This window comes from Vitis riparia, chromosome 5 (assembly GCF_004353265.1).
Source record: "Vitis riparia cultivar Riparia Gloire de Montpellier isolate 1030 chromosome 5, EGFV_Vit.rip_1.0, whole genome shotgun sequence".
Lineage (NCBI taxonomy): Eukaryota > Viridiplantae > Streptophyta > Magnoliopsida > Vitales > Vitaceae > Vitis > Vitis riparia.
This window is the reverse complement of record NC_048435.1, coordinates 15,515,706-15,537,234: the sequence shown is the minus strand read 5'-3', so window position 1 is coordinate 15,537,234 and position 21,529 is coordinate 15,515,706. Positions and strand designations below refer to the sequence as shown.

The 21,529-nt window shown below is 35.3% G+C and overlaps 1 protein-coding gene across 3 annotated transcripts; it reads left to right on the top strand.

Moving 5' to 3' along the window:
• The first annotated feature begins 4,616 nt into the window (after positions 1-4,616).
• LOC117914300 (E3 ubiquitin-protein ligase RNF4-like) lies at positions 4,617-20,797 on the top strand. 3 transcript variants are annotated; one of them, XR_004651255.1, is made up of 6 exons: positions 4,617-5,012; positions 6,306-6,599; positions 6,680-6,794; positions 8,052-8,129; positions 19,955-20,211; positions 20,431-20,797. XR_004651255.1 is itself a non-coding variant. In XM_034829571.1 (6 exons), the coding sequence occupies exons 2-5, from the start codon at positions 6,348-6,350 to the stop codon at positions 20,180-20,182; spliced, it is 675 nt and encodes a 224-aa protein (XP_034685462.1). In that variant the 5' UTR covers positions 4,622-5,012; positions 6,306-6,347; the 3' UTR covers positions 20,183-20,211; positions 20,431-20,797. The 3 variants fall into 3 exon arrangements, 2 of the variants coding, with proteins under 2 accessions (XP_034685462.1, XP_034685463.1); XM_034829571.1 differs by having other exon boundaries at positions 4,622-5,012; positions 8,052-8,119; positions 19,943-20,211; XM_034829572.1 differs by having other exon boundaries at positions 4,628-5,012; positions 8,052-8,119.
• Positions 20,798-21,529: the final 732 nt, after the last annotated feature.

Here is a 21,529-nt window from a genome sequence, read left to right as displayed (position 1 = left end):
CCAAAAAAATGAAGGGTATAAATAAATAATAATTTATTTAATTAAATGTTGATTTTTATATTGAAATATTGAAAATTGTTAAAATTTTGAACATATTTAACAATCTAGTTTAGAAAAAACTTAAATGTTATTTTTGAAACTCACAACACTTTTGAAATTGTAATTTACCAACTGCTCAAGTCATTTTCCTAATAGTTGATTTTTTTTTTCAGCGCAATTATATGTCGTTCTCTTAAAAGTTAAAACACTACACTTTACTTTGTATGTTGGGTTGATTACTATTTAGTTATTTTATATTTAACAAGCAAGTGCCATTGAAGTGCTTGACCATGTGCCAACTCAAGACTTACTTGATGTCATCAATAAGATAGGGTTAGAGGAAAAGTTTTTTCGTTCAACCACATATATCAGAATTTGATGCCTATATCATTAACTTTAAGGATCCTTTTTGTGATACCTCAAATTAGATAAGAGAAAAAGTTTTTCACATTATATAAGTATAAACTTCTATTAACCATATAAACGCATTTTAAAATCATAAGAATATCTTTGGTGTAGAGTGAATAATATGTACATGTAAGTCATTACAAATGGTATCAGAGTCTATCCTCGACCCCGATGTAAGAGGTTGTTGGTCTCATAAGGAATGTTTGTCTATTTATTCTCACAATCCTATGAGATACAATAAAAATGTTGTGTCTACATGGAAATGAGAAGGGTATAAACTCCTCTTAACCATATAGATGCTTATATAGTCCTACAATCCTATGAGATACAACGAAGATGTTGTATTTATATGTCTCTTCCTATCATAGAGGTCTAAACTTCCTTGAAGAGATTGGGTAAATTGATAATGATATTTATAGAAATAATGGATGAATTTAAGAATCCATATTAGAAAAAAATCTTTATTTGTCTAGACTTTTGTTGTTTTTTTTTGTTAGATCAAGTGTGCTTGGATTTTGTTTGGTAGTTTTGCCACATAGGATTTTAAATGGTTAGATGTTTTTATTTATTATATCAAATTTGGTACATGTTGAATTGCTTGTGATTTTTATGTCTATGGATGGAAATTAAGTTTGGTATTTAAGAGGGCATTATAGGAAGAAAAAAAAAAGGGTCTACAAAGACTTCATACTTTTATATATAATGTATTAAAAATATTATCATAATGATGGTTTTATATTTTTAAAAATTAGGCAAATCAGAATTAAAATAAGATAATTAAAACTATTTTCTTTATTAAAATTATATTTTAATACTTAATTTTGTGCATAAATATTTCACAATATTATGTTATAGTTTTATTTAGTATTTATATGTATATAGATATATCAAAGTCTTACTTAAATATAGCACATGCAATTACAAATAATAAGGACACATATCATAGTTGGCAAAGGAGCCAATTTTCCCCTTGAAAAAATCACAATAAATTGCCAAAATTTCGATAGAATTTTTTTCCATAGTATCATATTACCACCCCGAATTATGCATCAAACAAGTAAGAGTTAATTTTCTTTTAGGATTTCTTTACAAAGCTTTTTCCTTTCTTATTCTCTTTTGTTATTTTTGAAACTCACAATACTTCTGAAATTGTAATTTACCAATTGCTCAAGTCATTTTCCTAATAGTTGATTTTTATTTTTATTTTTTATCACAATTAAAAGTCGTTTTCTTAAAAGTTAAAACACTACACTTTACTTTGTATGTTGGGTTGATTACTATTTAGTTATTTTATATTTAATAAGCAAGTGCCGTTGAAGTGCTTGACCATGTGCCAACTCAAGACTTACTTGATGTCATCAATAAGATAGGGTTAGAGGAAAAGTTTTTTCATTCAACCACATATATCAGAATTTGATGCCTATATCATTAACTTTAAGGATCCTTTTTGTGATATCTCAAATTAAATAAGAGAAAAAGTTTGTAACATTATATAAGTATAAACTTTTATTAACCATGTAGACGCATTTTAAAGTCATAAGAGCCTCTTTGGTGAAGAGCGGACAATATGTACGTATAGGTAATTACAAATGGTATTAGAATCAACCATCGACCTGATGTAAGGGGTTATTAGCCTCATAAGGAATGTTTGTTTGTTTATTCTCACAATCCTATAAGATACAATGAGAATGTTGTGTCTACATGGAAATAGGAGGGCTGTGAACTCCTCTTAACCATGTAGATGTCTACATAGTACGACAATCCTATGAGATACAATGAGAATGTTGTGTCTACATAGGTTTCTTTCTATCTTAAATATTTGAACCTCCTTGAAAAAATTGAGTAAATTGATAATGATATTTATTGAATCAATGGATGAATTTAAGAATCTATATTATAAAAATATCTTTATATGTCTAGACTTTCGTTGCTTTTTTTTTTTTTGTCAAATCAAGCGTGCTTGGATTTTGTTTGGTAGTTTGCCATATTTGGATTTTAAATGGTTAGATGTTTTTATTTATTATATCATATTTGGTACATGTTGGATTGCTTGTGATTTTTATGTCTATGGATGGAAATTAAGTTTGGTTTTTAAGAGGGCATTGTAGGAAGAAAAAAAAAGGGCCTGCAAAGACTTCATACTTTAATATATAACGTATTAAAAATAATATCATAATGATGGTTCTATATTTTTAATAATTAGGCCTCAGAGTTAAAAATAAGATAATTAAAACTATTTTCTTTATTAGAATTATATTTTAATACTTAATTTTGTGCATAGATATGTCACAGTTTTATTTTAATATTTATATGTATATAGATATATTAAAGTCTTACTTAAATATAGCACATGCAATTACAAATAATAAGGACACATATCATAGTTGGCAAAGGAGCCAATTTTCCCCTTGAAAAAATCACAACAAATTGCCAAAATTTTGACAGATTTTTTTTTTTCCTTAGTGTCATAATTCCACCCCTAATTACTGCATCAAACAAGTAAGAGTTGATTTTATGAAAAATGACCATCAATTCTTTGAGATTTTGATTATACTTATCTTTTCGATCCTCACAACGCATGATTTCAAATATGCTATATTTATGAGTTACAATACTATCATGTCTTAGCATTAGTGAAACAAACAATGATAACTACTCCGCAGGATGATTAAAACATATTTAATATATGAAGCAATTCCATAATGCTTATGATTGAGTTTATCGTTGAACAAGTTCAAAATCACATAGATTATCTCGATTAAATACATCACATTAGTATTGTATAAAGATAATGTTGTATACATAGATAAAATGAGTGTAAGTAAAAAGGCTATAAAATAAAGGTGAATGCTTTAAAACCCCTTTACATTCATAAGATTAAAAAAAATGGTAAAATAATATACATATATATATATATTCATAAAGAAACTATCATCTACAACATTGAACAAATTAAATTAATACATAACATCAGATTGTGTCATGTAAAACATATATTAATCAATATTGTTGAATAAAATATAGAAATATTTGGTTAAAAGGGATGAAATAATTCTCAAAATCGGAAATCTAACTCTTTCCATGTTTTTTCTGGAAAAGTAATCAATTTTTGATATAAATGTCATTTTTTATTTTAAGTATTTACATGTAAGTTTTAAAAGTAATGGTTATTTTTACAAGAAAATAATGATGATATTTTTGTCAAAATGATGCCAAAAAAGGGTGGGAGGTTAAAATTCAAAAATTAGGTTTTGAGAGGCCCTTTTAATCAAATAACCCTAAAATATAATCATGTCCATGCAATGGAGAACATACTAACAAATTTTTGTTCTGGTTTAGATTCTAGCTTACTAATTTAACGGGGTAGTTTTAGTCGTTAAAGTAATTAAAAATATTTTATTCTTTTTATTTCATTGGGTTATTGATAATTTTTTTTATAATAAGATTTTAATGATACATATTTTAAAAATTGAGATAAAATGAGAGTATCGTAAATCTATAAAAACTTTATGGATGTCTCAATTATTATTATTTTTTTTTATGTTAAATATTTCAAAATAGTACCTTCTTCCTCTTAATCAATTTCTCTTGTTTTACAAATAATATTATACTTGTTTTCAATTTCTAAGTTCCTTTAATAGAAAATAAAAATAAAAATTGGAAACAAAGTGGAGAGGAGAGGAAAAGACAAAGACGATGGATTGGTAATGGATGTAGAGCTCGAGCATCGGAGTTCATATGAAAAGACAAAAGGAAAAGGTGTGAATGCTCTCCCATCTCCATCGTCAATGTCTCCTCAACTTTTCTTGGAAATTTCCTAAGAAGCCTAAATTACCATATCACCATTTTCAATGTGACTCCGCAATGTGAATTCAAGTCATTTGAAAAGACAAAAAAAAAAAAACTATGAAGTCAAAGGATGTAAAAAGTTTTTATCATCAAATTAATCCTTTGTACAAGATTCTTCTCTCTTTATTTTCTTTTTTGGTTATTTATGAAAAAGAGTTTCATTTATTAAAAAAAATGACTATTTTTGTACTTTAATCTGAAAAGGGTGGCAAGAAAAAGCAAGAACTTAGGAATAAAAATAAATTCATATAAATTTTCTGAGGAAAAGTAACAAAAATGGGATGTGAAAGAAAGCAAATGCATATTGTTTTCTGCAAGATCAGAAAGGTTTTTGCAGATTTTGTTTTTCTTTTTTTCCTTTAGTCAAATGAAAGGGAAAAGGACAAAGGGAGTGGATATGATGGGATTGAATTGCCAGGGACATAATCATGGAAAGTGAATGAAAATAAAAAGGGGGTAGAGAGAGAGAGATGAGATGGGAACGAAGAAGAGGCAAAAGACTGGGAATGGTGGGGAGCCCATGAGACGTTTCCAAGAAAGGGAAAACGAATCTCAACTCTAGATTTTTTCCCAACCCCACCCTCTGCGCCCTATAATCTACATGCCTCTTTGTTCTTTGTTCTTTTTATATTATTATATTTATATTTATATGGTACCACTCTTCATTGTCACAAACAATTATTCAGCCTTTGTTTTTCGTCATTCAATCACCCCAGGTATTTTCATCCTCTCCCTCTCTGCCACCAATAGGTTTCCTTCTCTCTTTCGATTCTGCTATTGGGTTTATCTGTTTTTCTTTCTTCATTTTTGAAATTCACCAACCTTTTTTGTTTGTTCCCTGTGATTCCTTGCTTTTGGGGTTTGATTCTTGAATGCCATTTCTGGAGCTCCCTTCTCTTTTCTGATTTTCCTTATTTTCTGGGGATTTTGCTTTCAAAAAGTAAAAAAAAATAAAATTGGCTGGGAAAAATTTTGTTGTTCTTTTTTGGGTTTTTTGCTTTGTTGGTTGATTTGATTAGTCTGTTTGTTTATTTGGTTTTGTTGTTTATTTTATTGTACTGTTCTGATTATCATACAGTTAACTACATGTATATATATTTTTAATCTAATGAAATTCCCAAGGTTTGATTGCTTGTCTGTTTATATGTTTTTGTTTTCAGAAAAAGGAAATGTTTTGCTATTGTATGTTGGTTGAAAAAAAAATTGTTTGAGAGAAATTTGCCCAAATGCTTTCAGATGGTTAGACACAATTTTTAATTCAAAATTTTGGTCAAATTGGATGTGGAGTGCTTAAAACATCTCAAATTTTGGTCTGTTTCTTTGTTTAAAAGAGAATTGATTTTCTTAATTTTAGGGTTATTATACTGTGAGTATGACGGGTATAGGTCTCATTTTCTTGCTTAGTTTTTATTTTTTATTTTTATTTTTTTTATTTTTTATAATTTTCATAGAAACTGTAGTGGCAATGTTTGACTATGTGTTGCCAAAGGCAATGTTTGGTTATGGAAAATTTGAGGGAAAATGGGAGGGAAAGAAAATAGAGAAGAAAAGTAGAAGCAAAGAAAAAGTAAAGGAAACTAAAAAAAATAAAAAGTTTAATTCAAACTCACTTTACTTATTTTAACTCTTTTTTTACAAAAATTGGATAATTTGAAATTGTATTCATAATTAATTTTAATTATATTTGATTTTCTTTATTATTTTTTGTAAAACCAAGTATGAGAAAATCAGTTTTCTTTGGGGTCTTTCTCTTTCCTCAGTACTTTTCTGAACATAACATAAAGAAAGTGCGAGAGTAGGGCTATTAGTCACATGAACTTCTTTCCCAAAGATGCCCATATACCCAAAGATTGTTTTAGAAACATCCCATTGTAAGTTTACTTAGTTTAAATTCAAAATCTTGATGAAATAGGATCCTGGGTGCTAAATGCATTACAGTTTTCGACTTCTTTCTTGGTTTAGTGAAATTTCAATATTATGATAAAAAACTTAATTTTTTTGATGTTTAGGATTGTTACACAGTGACTCTCATAAAAAGTCTGATTCATAGCATGAGCACTCAAGATTTATCAGAGCAACAAAATGGCTCAGAGAGGGACATTGAGGAGGAAGAGACATTGCTCTTGGACCTCAATTATCCACCTCCCAGTGACAATGTAGCTCTGGAGAGCACCTTTACTAGTTCTAGTCCTCTAGAATTGTATGCCAAAGATCAAAGGTGGTCTAATCCTCAAGCTACAAATAATGTTGATGCGAGTGATGATGATGTTGTTATTTTATCCTCTCCAAGGAGTTTCCTTGAGGTAATCTTCTTTAGTATTCATAGTATTTCATTTTTAGTTGTTTTTCTGTTATTATTTATCTGTGTTTTGCTCCTTTTTAGGCCAGAAAGAATTCCAGGAGGAATGCTGAGGTGATAATGGTGAATGATGATGATATAGAAATGCCAGGGCACCTAGGTATTGTTTTTGATGATATAGAAATGCAAGGACACCAAGGTATTGTTTTTCTTATTATTATTATTGGTTTTTTTTTTCTTTTTTTTTGTCCATTTGCAGATGCTGTCCGTATCAACTTTGGGATCTAAGATGTTATACTCTCTTACATTGGTTACTGGGTGTATTTTTTGTGTTTGTTTCATTATTTTGTAGATAGCTATACATTTTCTTTAAGCCATAGTATTCTTCTCATTTTATGTAAACTCACTTCCACTTGCCTAGAAAGCTTATGAAAATTTTTATTGGACTAAACTCATTCCTCTAGAGTCTTTGGATTACAGCATTGGAAAAAAATTCAATTTTCTCCCTGAATGTTTTGCATGGTTCATGCATTTCTACCTACCAATGATTACTTTTATAGAGGATCTTTTGATACCATCAAATTAAGTTTGACTAATTGACTGATAGTGTGGAGTTTGTTTTTCCATTACACCTTAGATTAACAACTTAAAAGATTTCTTGGTAATAATAAGGAGCACCTGCTTCCTTTTCTTGTGGCAAAGGAATTTCATTATTGCAGTGCATCGTACAACATACCTTGAGCAAGAAAAATCTCATGCTTGTATATTACCAGTTGATTTGTGTAACTTACTATTTACTCGTTATATGCCAATTTCGAGCTCTGATTGAAATCAGGATGTTGTATTTTATTTTTATTTTATTTACTATTCAACTAGTCCATGTTAACTGTTAAAATAATAGTTAATTGAGTGAATTCATATTATATACTGTTGAAAGCATGGCTAGAATGCTTGGAATGCTCTATTGGATGGAACAAATTCTTATCCTATGCTTTGGGTATTACGAGTGCGATGATGAGGGAGATTCCTCATCATTTCATAGGTGACCCCAAGGAATAGAGTTACTTTGTGTCATGACCTTTGGAGGAGGAAATCATTTACATTTGTTGAAACATGGAGGCCTTCTTCCTGTGGATATCTGGATCTGCAAATTAGGGGTTGGAATTGATGGCCAAAATAGGAGCTACATTTCTTAAGTCTTGCAAGGGACTTCGGTCCCCCATGAGTTGTGTATGGGAGCAATTTGGATTTTTGTTTGCTGTGCTTTTGTTTTCTCCACTGTTTTTCCTTTCTTCTTTGGAAGTCTCATGATCTCATCCTTCTTATTTCCTATTAAAAAAATTTAGTATGTGTCTCTCTTACCAAGAAAGCTGTTGGACCTGTTTAATTCAATTTTGTATTGATATTTTTGTTTCTTAGCAATCATACTTATAGCTTTTTTAAACTATTATGACAGAGATTGCTCAACAGAACAAAATAGATACCGATTTGAAGCTATGCTTGGAACTCTTCAACAAAACTGAGGTCTGCCCCTGTAAGCTTTTCTAAGTTATGATGTTGCCAAGAAATTGTGTGTTTCTTTATTTCTATCGGCTGCTCGAGTATCTTTCCTTTCTTTCTTAAATTATTTTATAGCACAACGTGTTATATCAAATTTTGGATTAATCAGTGGATTTGCATATCAGGCTCAAAGATCAATCTAGAAAAAAGAGACTACCTAGTTGGGTGGGATCTTATGTGTAAATCAAAGGGGAGATGAAGGGTTTAGGGGGAATCTCCTTGAGGAATAAAGCCCTTCTTGAAAATTGACTCTGGAGGTTTCATAGAGAGAGTAATGCTTTTTGCATGGGATCATCCTAAGTATTTATGTGGTTGCATCATTGTCCTTGGAGAATCATTTCTCAAGTTTTCAATAATTTCTCGAATATCACTTGGTACTTGGTGGAAGATGGCACAAAAATTTGCCTGTGGATGGTGGTTGGAGAGTCCTCTCAAGTTTCAATTTCCAAATCTATTTTGAGTCAGAAGGACAATTAATATGCTTATTTTCTTTGTTGTAGATCAGTACTATCTGGGAATTTCAATTTTCATTTAAATCTCTCTGATTTGAAGATTAAGGAATAGAATAGACTCCTCTCTTCCCTTGGTCATGTGTACTTATCACTTCCCTGGATTGGAAAAGTGCTTGCTTCTCATACAGATCAATGAAGAAAGTTATGATTGGTTGGTCTCCCTCTTTAATAAGTTCAGTAAAATTTAACTGTTATGGTCTTGGATAACCGTGGTTAGATGGGTATTGGAGACATAATTAGACATCACTCTCCTAAAGTGTTAAAAGCCCTCTCTAAGCAATTGGGTGTGAGTTGGTTATTGAGATAAATATTTTGGCATTGCCTACTGTTATATCTTGGGTGATTAATAAGGAAAGAGGTCTAGGGAAGTTTCACAATTTAATGTGCAAAATCATAGATATTGTCAATGAGTTAGGTTGTTCCCTTTCTTGGGATTCCCATTCAGCAAACCAAGTTGCAACCCAATTATCTAGACAAGCCGCTAAGCATTTGACCTCTTTTGTTGGAGACTTTCTTCCCCCTTGAGTGTGCTATATTTCTCTTCATTGTATCTTCCCTTTTTTTTTAAAAAAAAAAACTTGCAAGACTGGACTAGTTTTTGTGGGGCTTGACGCTTAGTTACCTTATAACCTTTTTGTATATCCATGAAGGATTGTTCATCCTTCTTGTATTCATCTTTTTAGATAAACGAAGATGGTTGTTTCTGTTTACAAAAAAAGTCTAAAGTCTTCCAGTTTCACTCAGAAATTGATTTTTTTCCTGCTTGTATGTACCATTGATATGCTCATTGTTGTTGTTGGTTTTTTTCTTTTCTTAGGCAAGAATATGCTCATTGTTATGATTGTAATTATTGTTTTCTCAAGTAGGAATCATAAATTATGAAATTTTTATTACTACTTTGTATCCAAAAGCTATATCCAACTTAGACCAATAAACTAGGATCCCATGCCTCTTACAAAGCCTGATGCTCCTGAAAAATGCAACTTGTCTTTAAATAAATCTGATACTGAGCTCCTGGAAAATTCATAAACACAATAATTTCATATAGATGTAAGGCTAACTATAAAAGCCTGGGCAGGATCCAATGCATACCTAATATATGGTGGAAGTTGAATTAAATGGAGGCATAGTGGCTTGTGGCAAGAGGTGGTTAAGTGTTTCTACTTCTATAGAAGATATGTTGGTTGGAGAACTCTTAGAAAGTGGAAACAGTGAAACATTGTACAGTATCAAAGATCACACAAGGCTACCAAGAAGGGATTTTGAAATTTTTTTATTCGGGAGGAGATTCCTATCTATCTACCAATGGCTATTAGAGAGATAAATCAAGTAAAGACCGAATTTGTGCAACACCTATGATATATAACATCAGCTGGTATGACCTGTTTTATGCTCCATGGGATGACCTTCACAAGAGCGCCCCACCCCCACCCCCCGCCCCCCCCGCGAATAACAATAGTTTCAATACTAAGCAAATACTCTGTATTCTTCCAATTCCTTTCTTATAATCATGCTCTATATCAGTTTATGTAACCATTCAAGGGATTATTCATCTAAAATTTTATATTTCTTCGCTTGATATATTGGGATGTGTGGTAGAGTAACTAGAGTTATGTATAATGTGTAAATTAAATTTATAAATAATGTCAGTAGGATCACTACACTCAAACTTTTCCTATGAAGGTCATTTATAGACGATGTTTTTAGTCAGTCAACCAGATTAGGTGCTGGACAGAGTTATTTTTTATATCAGAAACAGAGATGAATTTTTATTAGTAAAACAAAGAGAGAAGGATGAGAGATCCTGCTCACAAAATTCAAAACCTGATCAAAGTAAGAGTAGACTTCTCCACCATATGAGGATAACTAAACACGTAGGCATATACAAAATAACTTGCAAGCTGAAATCAACTCCTCTCAATGTTACCCACTCCTTTTGAATTAAAAATCGAAAACCAACTCAGTTGAATAACATTAAGTGGAACTCCCCTAAAAGCAATGGAACAAGAGGCCAAAGGGAGGAGTAGAAATGAAGTAGATCCCACAACGTCTCTTCTATTCTCCACTTCTTGAAAATCCTAGTAGTTCTCTCTTGCCACATAATCCAAAGAATAGTGAGGCATGCAATTTGACAAAGTATCTTGCCTCTTATTGAATTCCCCAATCCTCTAAAAGAGATAATCATCATATCTTCGATACTCTTGGACATCACCTAAACTATATTGGTTAAACTGAAGAGCTTATGCCAAAGCCCCAAAGTTAAAGGACAATGTAGAAAAAGATGGTCAATTGATTCTCCCCTTCCTTTGCATAAAATGCACCAATGAGGACTAAGGGATTTGTAGGGTCTTCTCACATGTAGCCAGTCATTGGTATTTACCTTCTTGTGCACTACTAACCAAGCAAAAGTCTTGAGGTTTGAAGGAGCTTTTAATTTCCATGCAAAATTGGCCGGATGGAAATGGATTGGATTTGAGGAATTGGACAAGACCAAAAAGAAGGATTTTATTGAGAATAAACCAGAGGAGGACAAAGACCATGCCCTTATACAGATCCTAGGAACACCTTGCTGATTCCTAAAGATGCTCATACATGGTTTTGATTTCCCTTAATAAAATTCTGGAAACCTCTCCGGTTTTCTTTTAAATTTTCCCTTCAAAATCTTCCTAGCAGTCCAAATTCTTTGTACAAAGCCATAGCTGTATTTGGCGCACTTGGTACAACTTACAAGTATAGGGTCTTGGTCTCCACAGGTGTTAGGTTCATTTAATATCTAGTATGTGCAGTCCACGAGAATGAGAGACTTAAGGTAACTTGCATAGATGTTGAACTTGTTCTTTTCCTTTATTGGATGCATCCTTATTTAAACCCTTGTTATGTCATGGAATCGATTGGAGAGAGTGATGGGAGAGAGTGAGCGAGAGAGCGATTGCGAAGAGAGAGAACATAGATCAGAGAAGCAGAGGAGACTGAAGGGGCGTAGATTCGGAGTGGAATCGAAGGTGTTTGAGATCGAAGTAGAGGAGAGAAATGGAAGACCTCAAGCTATTATAGTGGAGAGAAAGAGAGGAATCTCTTCCTAGGTCCGGTTAGGACTGACGAGCCTAGGGATTTTCCTGGAAAGCTTGAACCAGTGCATTAAAGAAGAGAAAGCTCGAAAATGGGAAAGGGGCTGGAAGGAAAATGGGAGATCTTACTCCCTAGTGCGAGATGAGAATAGGGTGGGGTGTTTCCCCAGGTTAGGTGTTATGGACCTGGAGATGAAGATGTACAGTATATTCATCCCAAAAGGTAGAGGAGAAAGGGGAGGGGGGGCTGGTTCTCTATGGTGGAGATGTTACGGAAAATGGGAGTAGTCACTGGAAGGAAGGAAAGCAAGCAGGAAGAGCTAGCCCCGGTGAAACCTATTCTAGAAAGGTCTTATGCGGAAGTGGTGAAGATGCCGAGGAGCAAAGGCAAAAATTTAGTCATGGTGGAGGTAAGAGAGGAGGAAATTAGCAGAAATTTGAGTAAATTGGAACACTGCCTCGTTGGATGTTGGAACCCTAGCTCAGCAAGAGGAGAAGATTTGGAAAAGTTGGGGATTTTAATGGCAAAAGCTTGGGGGCTGAAAGGTAAACTAGGGTTGGCAAGGATGGAAAAGGGCAAGGTGCTGTTGGAATTTGAATCTTTGGTCGAAGCTAAGCGAGTTCTTAGTTCTGGGAAGAGATCGCTTGAAGGGATTCAATCGTGCTTGGAAAGTTGGAGCCCTAAGACTGGGTGTTTGGATGAAGGTGAGAAAAGAAGTGAGGCTTGGGTGAAAATTGTAGGGTTACCAATCTCCTTATGGGACCCGATCATTTTGAGAAGGGTGGGGAAGGAGTGTGGTGGCTTCTTAGCACTGGACCCCCAGACTGAGAAATTGGAGGAGCTACAGTGGGCCCGCATTTTGGTGAAGACGAACGGCGAAGAACTACCTAATGTGCTGGAGATCTGGATCGAAGAGGTCTGTTACTCCCTTTTTCTTTGGTGGGAGATCAGGCCGTCATTGAGAAAGGCCTCGTTTGACAGTCGAGGGAAGGCTTGCTGCTCAAGAGGCGAGGTTGGGGGTGATGCTATTGCACGCGTTGGCCCGCACATGGTGGAAGAGGAAGAAGACGCGAGGCTCGAGGTTTTGCAATAGTCAGCAGAAAGGACGAGTAGGCAGGTGAGTGGACCGGGGCGTATAGAGGACCCAAGTTGGAGCTAAGTTGGGTCAGGGGCCCGACCCTTAAATGGTCTTAATTTGGTGAGCGGGCTTTCCATACCAGGCCCAGTTGTGGTTCCAAAAGACTTTAAGTTGGCTGGTGGGCTCTCTTTGTCAGGCCCACTAGCGGACTTAAAATCAAAAGGGCTTGCACTGGTTGAAGTTGGGCCGTCGTCTTCAAAGGATGAGTGGTGGGCTGGCGAAGAGGAGAATACTTTGTCTCTCGGGTTAGACGTCTTGGAAGGGGATTCAAGCCCAAGCCCTTCTCAGATCCACCTAGAGGACAGAGCCCAATCTGATAAGGCCCATCCTTCGGCCTGGTCTAGCCTTAGAAATTGGAGCAATTCAGAATAAGAGTTTCTTAAACTCTGGGATATGAAAGTTATGAGGAAGCAGCAAGTAGAGGATCAGCAAACAACGACAGATCTTGCCTTAGTTGAAGAGGCTATGAGGTATGGGAATGTTTTGGTTTCTTGAGGAAAAAGGGATTTTGGGTCCTCTCCTTCTCTTTCTTTTTCTTTTGGTCAGACTCCGGTGGGGGAGTATTACGACCATTCTGGGGCATTAAGGGAGGAAGTTCAGGGAGAGAGTCCGTTGCGTATGATTACTGCAGATGGGATTACAGAGGATGCAACCACTACCTGTTAGGGTCTGATAGAGGTGAATATTGGCAGCAATAAGAAAAGAGGAATGGAGTTGTGCTCAGCCCAATCCGAGTCACAAGAAATTAGGGGTTGGGAGGAGAATAGATGGGAGGAAAGCAACTTGGCAAGATTCATTCACTTTCTGGGTTTCTCGACAGAGGGGTTGGAAAAGGATATTCTAGATTTCCGGTCAAAATTAGAAAAAAAAGGGAGAGAATTCGTAGTAAAGGTTTATTGGAGAAATCAAAATTTGAAAGGGAGTTAAAGAGACTAGAGTGCTCAATTAACTATGAGGGAGGGAATAAGCAGAAAGGCCCCTTGCAGGGCAGAGGGTGTCAACTTTCGGAAGTCCAATGAAGCTCAAATTGTTGAGTTGGAATGTGCGTGGAGCAAACGACAGCTCCCAAAGGAAAATAATAAAGGCCATTATAAGAAAACAGAAGATGGATTTATTTTGTATTCAGGAAACGAAAATTCAAACAAAGACCGAGGGTGTGGTGAGGAGTTTGGGAATTGGGAGATTTTTAGATTGGAGGGCTTTGGATGCTTCTGGCTCAGTGGGAGGAATTTTGATATGTTGGGACAAAAGGACATTGGAAATTCTTGATTTGGAGGTGGGTCAATTTTCAATCTCTTGTAGATTTAGGAAAGTGGAAGATGGGTTTGTCTGAGTGTTCATGGGAGTTCATGGTCTGTTCACTAGAGAGGATAGGGAACGCTTGTGGGAAGAGCTAGGGGCGATTAGAGGAATTTGGGAAGAACCCTGGTGTTTAGGGGGTGATTTCAATATCATTTTATTTCAAAGGGAAAGGAGTAGGCAAGGGAGGTTAACAACAGCGATGAGAAGATTTACTCAGATAATTGATGAATTAGGGTTAGTTGATTTGCCTTTGCAAGGGGGTTTGTTCACTTGGAACGAGGGTCAAAATAATCAGTCTTGGGCTAGATTGGACAGATTTCTCGTGACTTAAAATTGGCTTGATCATCAGAGCAGGCTGCCTAGGCCTACCTCAGATCACTTCCCTATTTTGCTAGAGGGCGGTGGCTTAAGAAGAGGACCCTCCCCTTTCAAATTTGAAAATATGTGGCTTAAAGTAGAAGGCTTCAAGGATCTCCTACGGAGCTGGTGGCAAGGGACTGTTGTAAGAGGCAAGGCCAGTTTTAGGTTGACTGCAAAGTTGAAGGAGCTTAAACAAAAAATTAAATCTTGGAATAGGGATGTTTTTGGGAGGCTGGAATGCAATAAAAATTTAGCTCTTCAACAAGTGGAGTTATGGGACCTGGTGAAAAGTGAGAGAAACTTGTTAGAGGAGGAAACAAAATTAAAAAATGAAGCAAAGGAAAATTATAAAAAGTGGGTTTTATTGGAAGAAGTACATTGGAGACAACTGTCAAGGGAATTATGGTTAAGGGAAGGGGACAGGAACACAATTTTTTTTCCACCGAATGGCAAATGCCCACCGTAGAAATAATTCTTTGGATAAAATTAAGATAAATGGGGTGTGGTTGACAAAGGAGCAAGACGTGAGGGAAGGGGTAGCTAACGCCTATCATCAGATGCTGTTAGAAAATGCAGAATGGAAAGTTGATATTGGGGGGCTGCAGTTAGATCACCTGAGTCTTCAAGAAATTGAGAATTTGGAGCTTCCTTTTTCTGAGGAAGAAGTCTGCTCTGCTTTGATGGAAATGAATGGCGATAAAGCTCCAGGCCCGGATGGCTTCACAATGGCTTTTTGGCAAGACTGTTGGGACTTTGTGAAGGAGGAGGTCATGGAAATGTTTAAGGATTTTCATGAACAAAGCTCTTTTCTCAAGAGCCTTAATACCACTTTTCTGGTGCTAATCCCAAAGAAAGGAGGGGCTGAGGACCTTGGGGATTTTAGACCCATAAGCTTGTTGGGGGGGCTGTATAAATTGTTGGCTAAGGTGTTGGCTAATAGGCTTAAGAAAGTGATAGGAAAAGTGGTTTCCTCAAATCAGAATGCTTTTGTGATGGGTAGACAGATTTTGGATGCCTTTCCAATTGCAAACGAGGTGATTGACTCCTGGCAAAAAAGAAAAGAAAAAGGGTTAATCTGTAAACTGGATTCTTATGACAACATCAACTGATAGTTTTTAATGAAGGTTATGCAAAAGATGGGGTTTGGGTTAAAGTGGATGGGATGGATGTGGAGATGCATCTCTATAGCTAAATTTTCTGTCTTGGTAAATGGGGTGCCGGCTGGTTTCTTTTCGAGTACCAAAGGGCTGCGACAAGGAGACCCGCTATCTCCTTACCTTTTTGTTATGGGAATGGAAGTGTTGAGTGTTCTCATAAGAAGGGCTATTGAAGAGGGCTTTCTTTCAGGGTGCAGAATCCGGGGAAGAAAAGGGACGGAAATGAATATTTCTCATCTGTTCTTTGCTGATGATACATTTTTTTTTTGTGAGGCAAAGAAAGAGCATTTAACTCACTTGAGCTGGACCTTGTTTTGGTTTGAAGTTGCGTCAGGTTTAAGAATCAATTTGGCCAAAAGTGAAATCATTCTAGTTGGTGAGATGGAAGAGGTTGATGTTTTGGCAGTGGAGTTAGGGTGCAGGGTGGGGTCTTTGCCCTCATCTTACTTGGGACTGCCTTTAGGGGCTCCTAACAAGTCTCTCTCTGCTTGGGATGGGGTGGAAGAGAGAGTGCGGAGGAGACTAGCGCTTTGGAAATGTAATATATTTCCAAAGGCGGGAAAATTACTCTCATAAAGAGTACGATGGCTAGTATGCCCATATATCAGATGTCTCTTTTTCGAATGCCCAAGGTAGTAGCAAGAAGATTAGAAAAATTACAAAGAGATTTCCTTTGGGGAGGGGGAAATTTGGAGAGGAAAGCCCACTAGTTAATTGGGAGGTGGTATGTGCAAATAAAAAGAAGGGCGGGCTAGGCTTAAGGAAGCTAGCTCTTTTGAATAAGGCCTTGCTTGGCAAATGGATATGGAGATTTGCATGTGACAAGGAAAACCTTTGGAAGAAGGTGATTTCGGTGAAGTATGGGCAAGAGGGCTTTGGTTGGAGGACAAATGAGGCTAATGGGACGTTTGGAGTGGGGGTTTGGAAGGAGATTTTGAAGGAAATAGATTGGTGTTGGGAAAATATAATGTTCACGGTTGGTAATGGTACTAAAATTAGATTCTGGACTGATCATTGGTGTGGCCTTGCAGCACTGTCCCAAAGTTTTCCCCAATTATTTGCTTTGGCTGTCCATAGGAATGCTATAGTGGAGGAAGTTTGGGACCAGAATTTTGGTTAGGGGGGATGGAATCTAAGATTCTTTAGAGCTTTTAATGATTGGGAGTTGGGTTTGGTAGGAAATTTGCTTACTGTCTTGAGGGGATATAGGCTAACTTTGGAGGATGATCCAGTTTCTTGGAAGGGTGGAAGAAATAGGCAGTTTGGTGTTAAGGAAGCATTTAGATTGCTGATTACACCCAATGACATCTCCTTCCTGAAGAATTACATTTGGGTGGATAGGGTCCCAACCAAAGTTGCTTTTTTGTTTAGGAGGCTATGTGGGGGAAGGTTCTTATCCTAGATAGACTCCAAAAAAGTGGGTGGCAGCTCCTTAACCGTTGCTTTTTGTGTGGTTGTGAAGAAGAAATTGTAAATCATATACTTATACATTGTATAGTGGTCAGAGTTCTTTGGGACATTGTCCTTGTCTTGTTTGGCTTTCAGTGGGTCTTCCTAGAAATAGTAAAAGAGGTGTTAATTAGCTAGAGGGGCCCTTTTGTGGGGAAAAAAAGGAAAAAGATTTGGAAATCTATTCTGTTGTGCATTTTTTGGACGGTTTGGAAGGAAATGAATAGGCTAGCTTTTAGGAAGGGTTCTTTAGCAGTACAGAAACTCAAAAATTCTTTTGTATGTGATTTGTGGAGTTGGGCTAGATTGTATATTGGAGAGGAGTTGTTTTCTCTTAAAGGCTTTTTGGAGTGGTTAGCTTCCACTTAAGGGCTAGTGAGGTTTTTTGGTTTCTTAGCTTGCTCTGTGAGGTTTAAGCTGCATTGTATACTTCCTGTATGCTTTGTGGTTGTTTGCCTATTGTTAATATAATCCTTGTTTATTTATCAAAAAAAAAACCCTTGTTATGTCATGGCTGACATGGGCAATTCACATAATTTGAAGTGTTCATTTGACTTGGAGCATGCAAAGAGCCATTAGGTTCAGAAGCTTCAACCATTAACAGCTTCCTCCCAAAAAATCACTTTTCAACCACTTGCTCTATTTGTTGAGGTAGGACATCATGCAACCCATCTACTTGAGGTTTGCAATCCCTACATTAAGCACATTCATTCATTTTTATCTATTGAACTCAACCTACTTGTTTGATTTTTACAACTTTTTCCCTCTTTTTTTGCTACATGGAGTTAAATCTAGAACTCTCCTTATTCTCTGCCCAGTCCCTGTAAATTGGGCCTTATGACCATGAACCACATGTTGATTTCTTGTTCCTTCTTTGTCTCACATTTCTCTCTTGTTTCTATTGCTTTGATACATTTTACATATGGCTTTTGCCTCTGAGTAGATTTATGATAAAAGTACTTAAAATTTTTCAAGCTATCCTTATTGTCTCAACCTGTCAATTTGCCATCTGCTGGTCCTGTTTTTTATTTTTTGTTTTTTCTTTTTTAATAGAAACTAACTATTCATTGATGTCAATTGTAGATACAAGTGCCTCCTATTTATTCTATAAAATCTCAATTCTTAGAAACTAGGGCTTAGACAATTCAAAAATTGTGAAAAGAAATTACTTTCTAGCCGGCACATGACAAAAGAAGACTAACTAGTCTTACCTTGATCTAATTGGTCAATTAGAAAATGTTTATATCCAGGTTTTTTCCCTGTAGAAAAATGCTTTGCATCATATTCTTATTTCTTTCTTTTTTTTCCTTGGCCTTTTTCACTTCCTCATACTCCATTTGCTTTCATTTTTCTATTGGGGAACTGATGGGGAGTGGGTGGCCAAGGGTGTGGTTTTCTTGTTTATGATTTTCGGCTCAGAAGTTGATTTCCATGACAGTTTTCTGGTCAAAAGTATGCATTTACAAATATGTTGAATAATTTTAAAGCTGATGAAGGAAATTGTTAAATGATCTATAAATTGCTCAGGAACAAACTTTTGCCCTTGTATTCCTTCCAAAGCCCTTAGGCCGGAGTGGTGTATACTATGTAGGGGGGTTGGAGAGACAGAGTGACCACCTATTTCTACATTGTCTGTTCACTTTGGGGTTGTGGCACAGACTTTTTTACAGGCAGGGATGATGTGGGTTCAGCCTAGGAGTTTCAGTGATATGATGTCAATTTCTTATATGGGTTTTGGGAACTCCACTAGAGGCGAGATACTTAGGAAGAATGCTTGTCTCACTTTGATTTGGATGGTGTGGTGAGAGAGAAATGTTAGGATCTTTGAGGACAAATGGAGAACGTCGGAGACTTTATGGGATTCATGTCATTTCTTTACTTCTCTGTGGGCCTCTTGTATTGAAGAATTTAAAGGTTGTCCTTTAAACGTCATTCAGCTGAGTTGGCTTACGGTATGTACACCATTAGGGTTGGGCTGCCATTGAGAGGAGCCTAGTTGTTTTTTCAGGAGAGGTTCCTCTGGTACATTCTTTTGTGATCTATCTTTTTGTACAAATCCCCTTTTATAGCAGAGGTTTTTTGTGGTTTAGATCAGGTTTGTAAATTTATGGGAAGGATTCCTCATCCTTCTCATGAAATCTTTACACGATATTAATACAATTCTTCTTTCTGATAAAAAAAATAAAAAATTGCCCTTGTATTCACAATCACATTCTTTAGAACACCAATGTTGTAACTTTATAATGTTTAAGTCCTCCACTCTATAAGATTTCACTGTTTGAGAATTTTAAACTTTTGGTGGCATTAAAACCCCATTTAGTTATTACAGTCTTCTGGTGGAAACTAGTCATTTACAAACAAGTTAAAGGAAATGGTTAAATGATCTTTACATTGCTCAGGAACAATTTTTTGCTCTTGTATTCTCAAACACCAATCTTGTAACTCAATAATGTTTAAATCCTAGAATGTGGCATTAAGACCCAACTTGTACCTCTCTTTGAAATTTAACTTACTGTGGAAACAAGTATACCAATGATTTTTTGTCATGTAAGAGAGCATTTGGTAAAACTTAATACTTAATGCTTAATGACTTTAAATGACTTTAAGTTATTAAGTCATTAAGTTGATTTTGCAAGACATTTTGAACTTCAAGTTACAGTGTTAAAGTTATTTTACCAAACATACTTAATAAGTTAAATTAAATTATTAAGTTATATAAGATATAAATGTGGTTAGTTCATTGGTTCTACCCACTTGTTCAATTAAGAGCTTATCAGAAGTCTAAAGCTTACCATGAAAGTGTTTATGGCAGACTGAAAATGTTCAAATACCTACAGAAGTGCCCTCACCAGAGACACCCACCTTCACTTGCCCAATTTGCATGGATCAATTGACTGAAGAGACATCAACAAAGTGTGGTCACATCTTCTGTAAGGAGTGCATTGAAGGTGCAATGGCAGTCAGTCAAAGGTGCCCTACTTGCCGGAAAAAACTTAAAAAGAAAGACATCATCAGGGTCTACCTTCCAGGCAAGAAATAAAATGAAGCCAATACCCTGTCATAATAAGTGTAAGTTTGCTTTCCAAGGAGCTGTTAGTTAATCTCTCTTTCTTATTAATTCTTTTACATTTCAACGAATTGTTGATCTCTTTGTTAGTGTCTCTCCCTCTCGTATTTCTACAAATTTGATACAACATATGTTAACTGTTCATTTATTCTAGTTCATGATTTTTGTCCTTGATGAATATGAATGAAGTGAGCCAATTTTGCTACCTTATTCTGGTGCAGGTTTTCATGGTTCATTTTAGCATTCATCTTCCAGTTCTATGCTTCATGGTGGGGAGGAGGAAATGGCATTTTGGGGGCTTCAGTATGTGAGATATCTTGATATTTTTCACCTTTTTGTGAAGTGGTTGGTGGGTCAGATTGTGTAGGATGTATAGAGCCCAGCTTATCTGGTTTCTTCAATTGCAAGCTTAGCATTTCACCATAAACATGGTTTCTCCTTTCCAACCTTTACGGCCTTTTTTTTTTCTTTCTTTTCTCTTTTTATTGGTATTTGTTGGGAAACGTTTGCTGATCCCCAAAACACTAATCCTTTGTAGAGCAATCTTGTGCAAACAGAAGTGAAATGAACAGGATTTGACCTATGAAACATGGAGACAACCCCAGTCATATGCAAGCACGGATAAGTCAGGATTTATCGCTGATATTTCACTGATAAATCTTGTATCGGGATATTGCACTGATTTCGAACATGCCAGCAATTTTTTTGGCCACATCCGCAATGATTTTTATTTTTTTCCCAAAATTCTAAATAAATTAATTTTAATTATCTTATTATGTCTTATATATGTATATATAAAATTAAATATAACATAAATATAAATTTATAAACAAAATTATTAATTTTTTAAATAAAAAATACATATATGTATCATCATTTCCTTTATATATTTCAATATATGTATTATTATATATTTTTTTATTTGAAGGTTGTTTTCAAAAATTTTATTATTAATTTTATTAAATTTTATTTCATCGATATTTTTTTTACTAAGTTTTCTGTCAACATTTCCTAATATATTCCGATACATATGTAATATGTAATACGTAACCATTGATATTTCCATGGAAATCGATATTTTCACATTTGAATGTGAAAATTTCTATTGCTTTTGGTTTGGAGTGGGATTATATCCCTTCTATATTTTCTCACTTTGGGTATTTGATTATGTAAGAATCCACAGCTCATACACACAAAGTGCTAAATCAGGATTATGCATCTTAATGTGTGAACAAAATTGAATGTTAGGTATATTATATTTCATCAAAGGACTACATACATATATATGTACATATACAAAGTTAGATATATCTATGCACA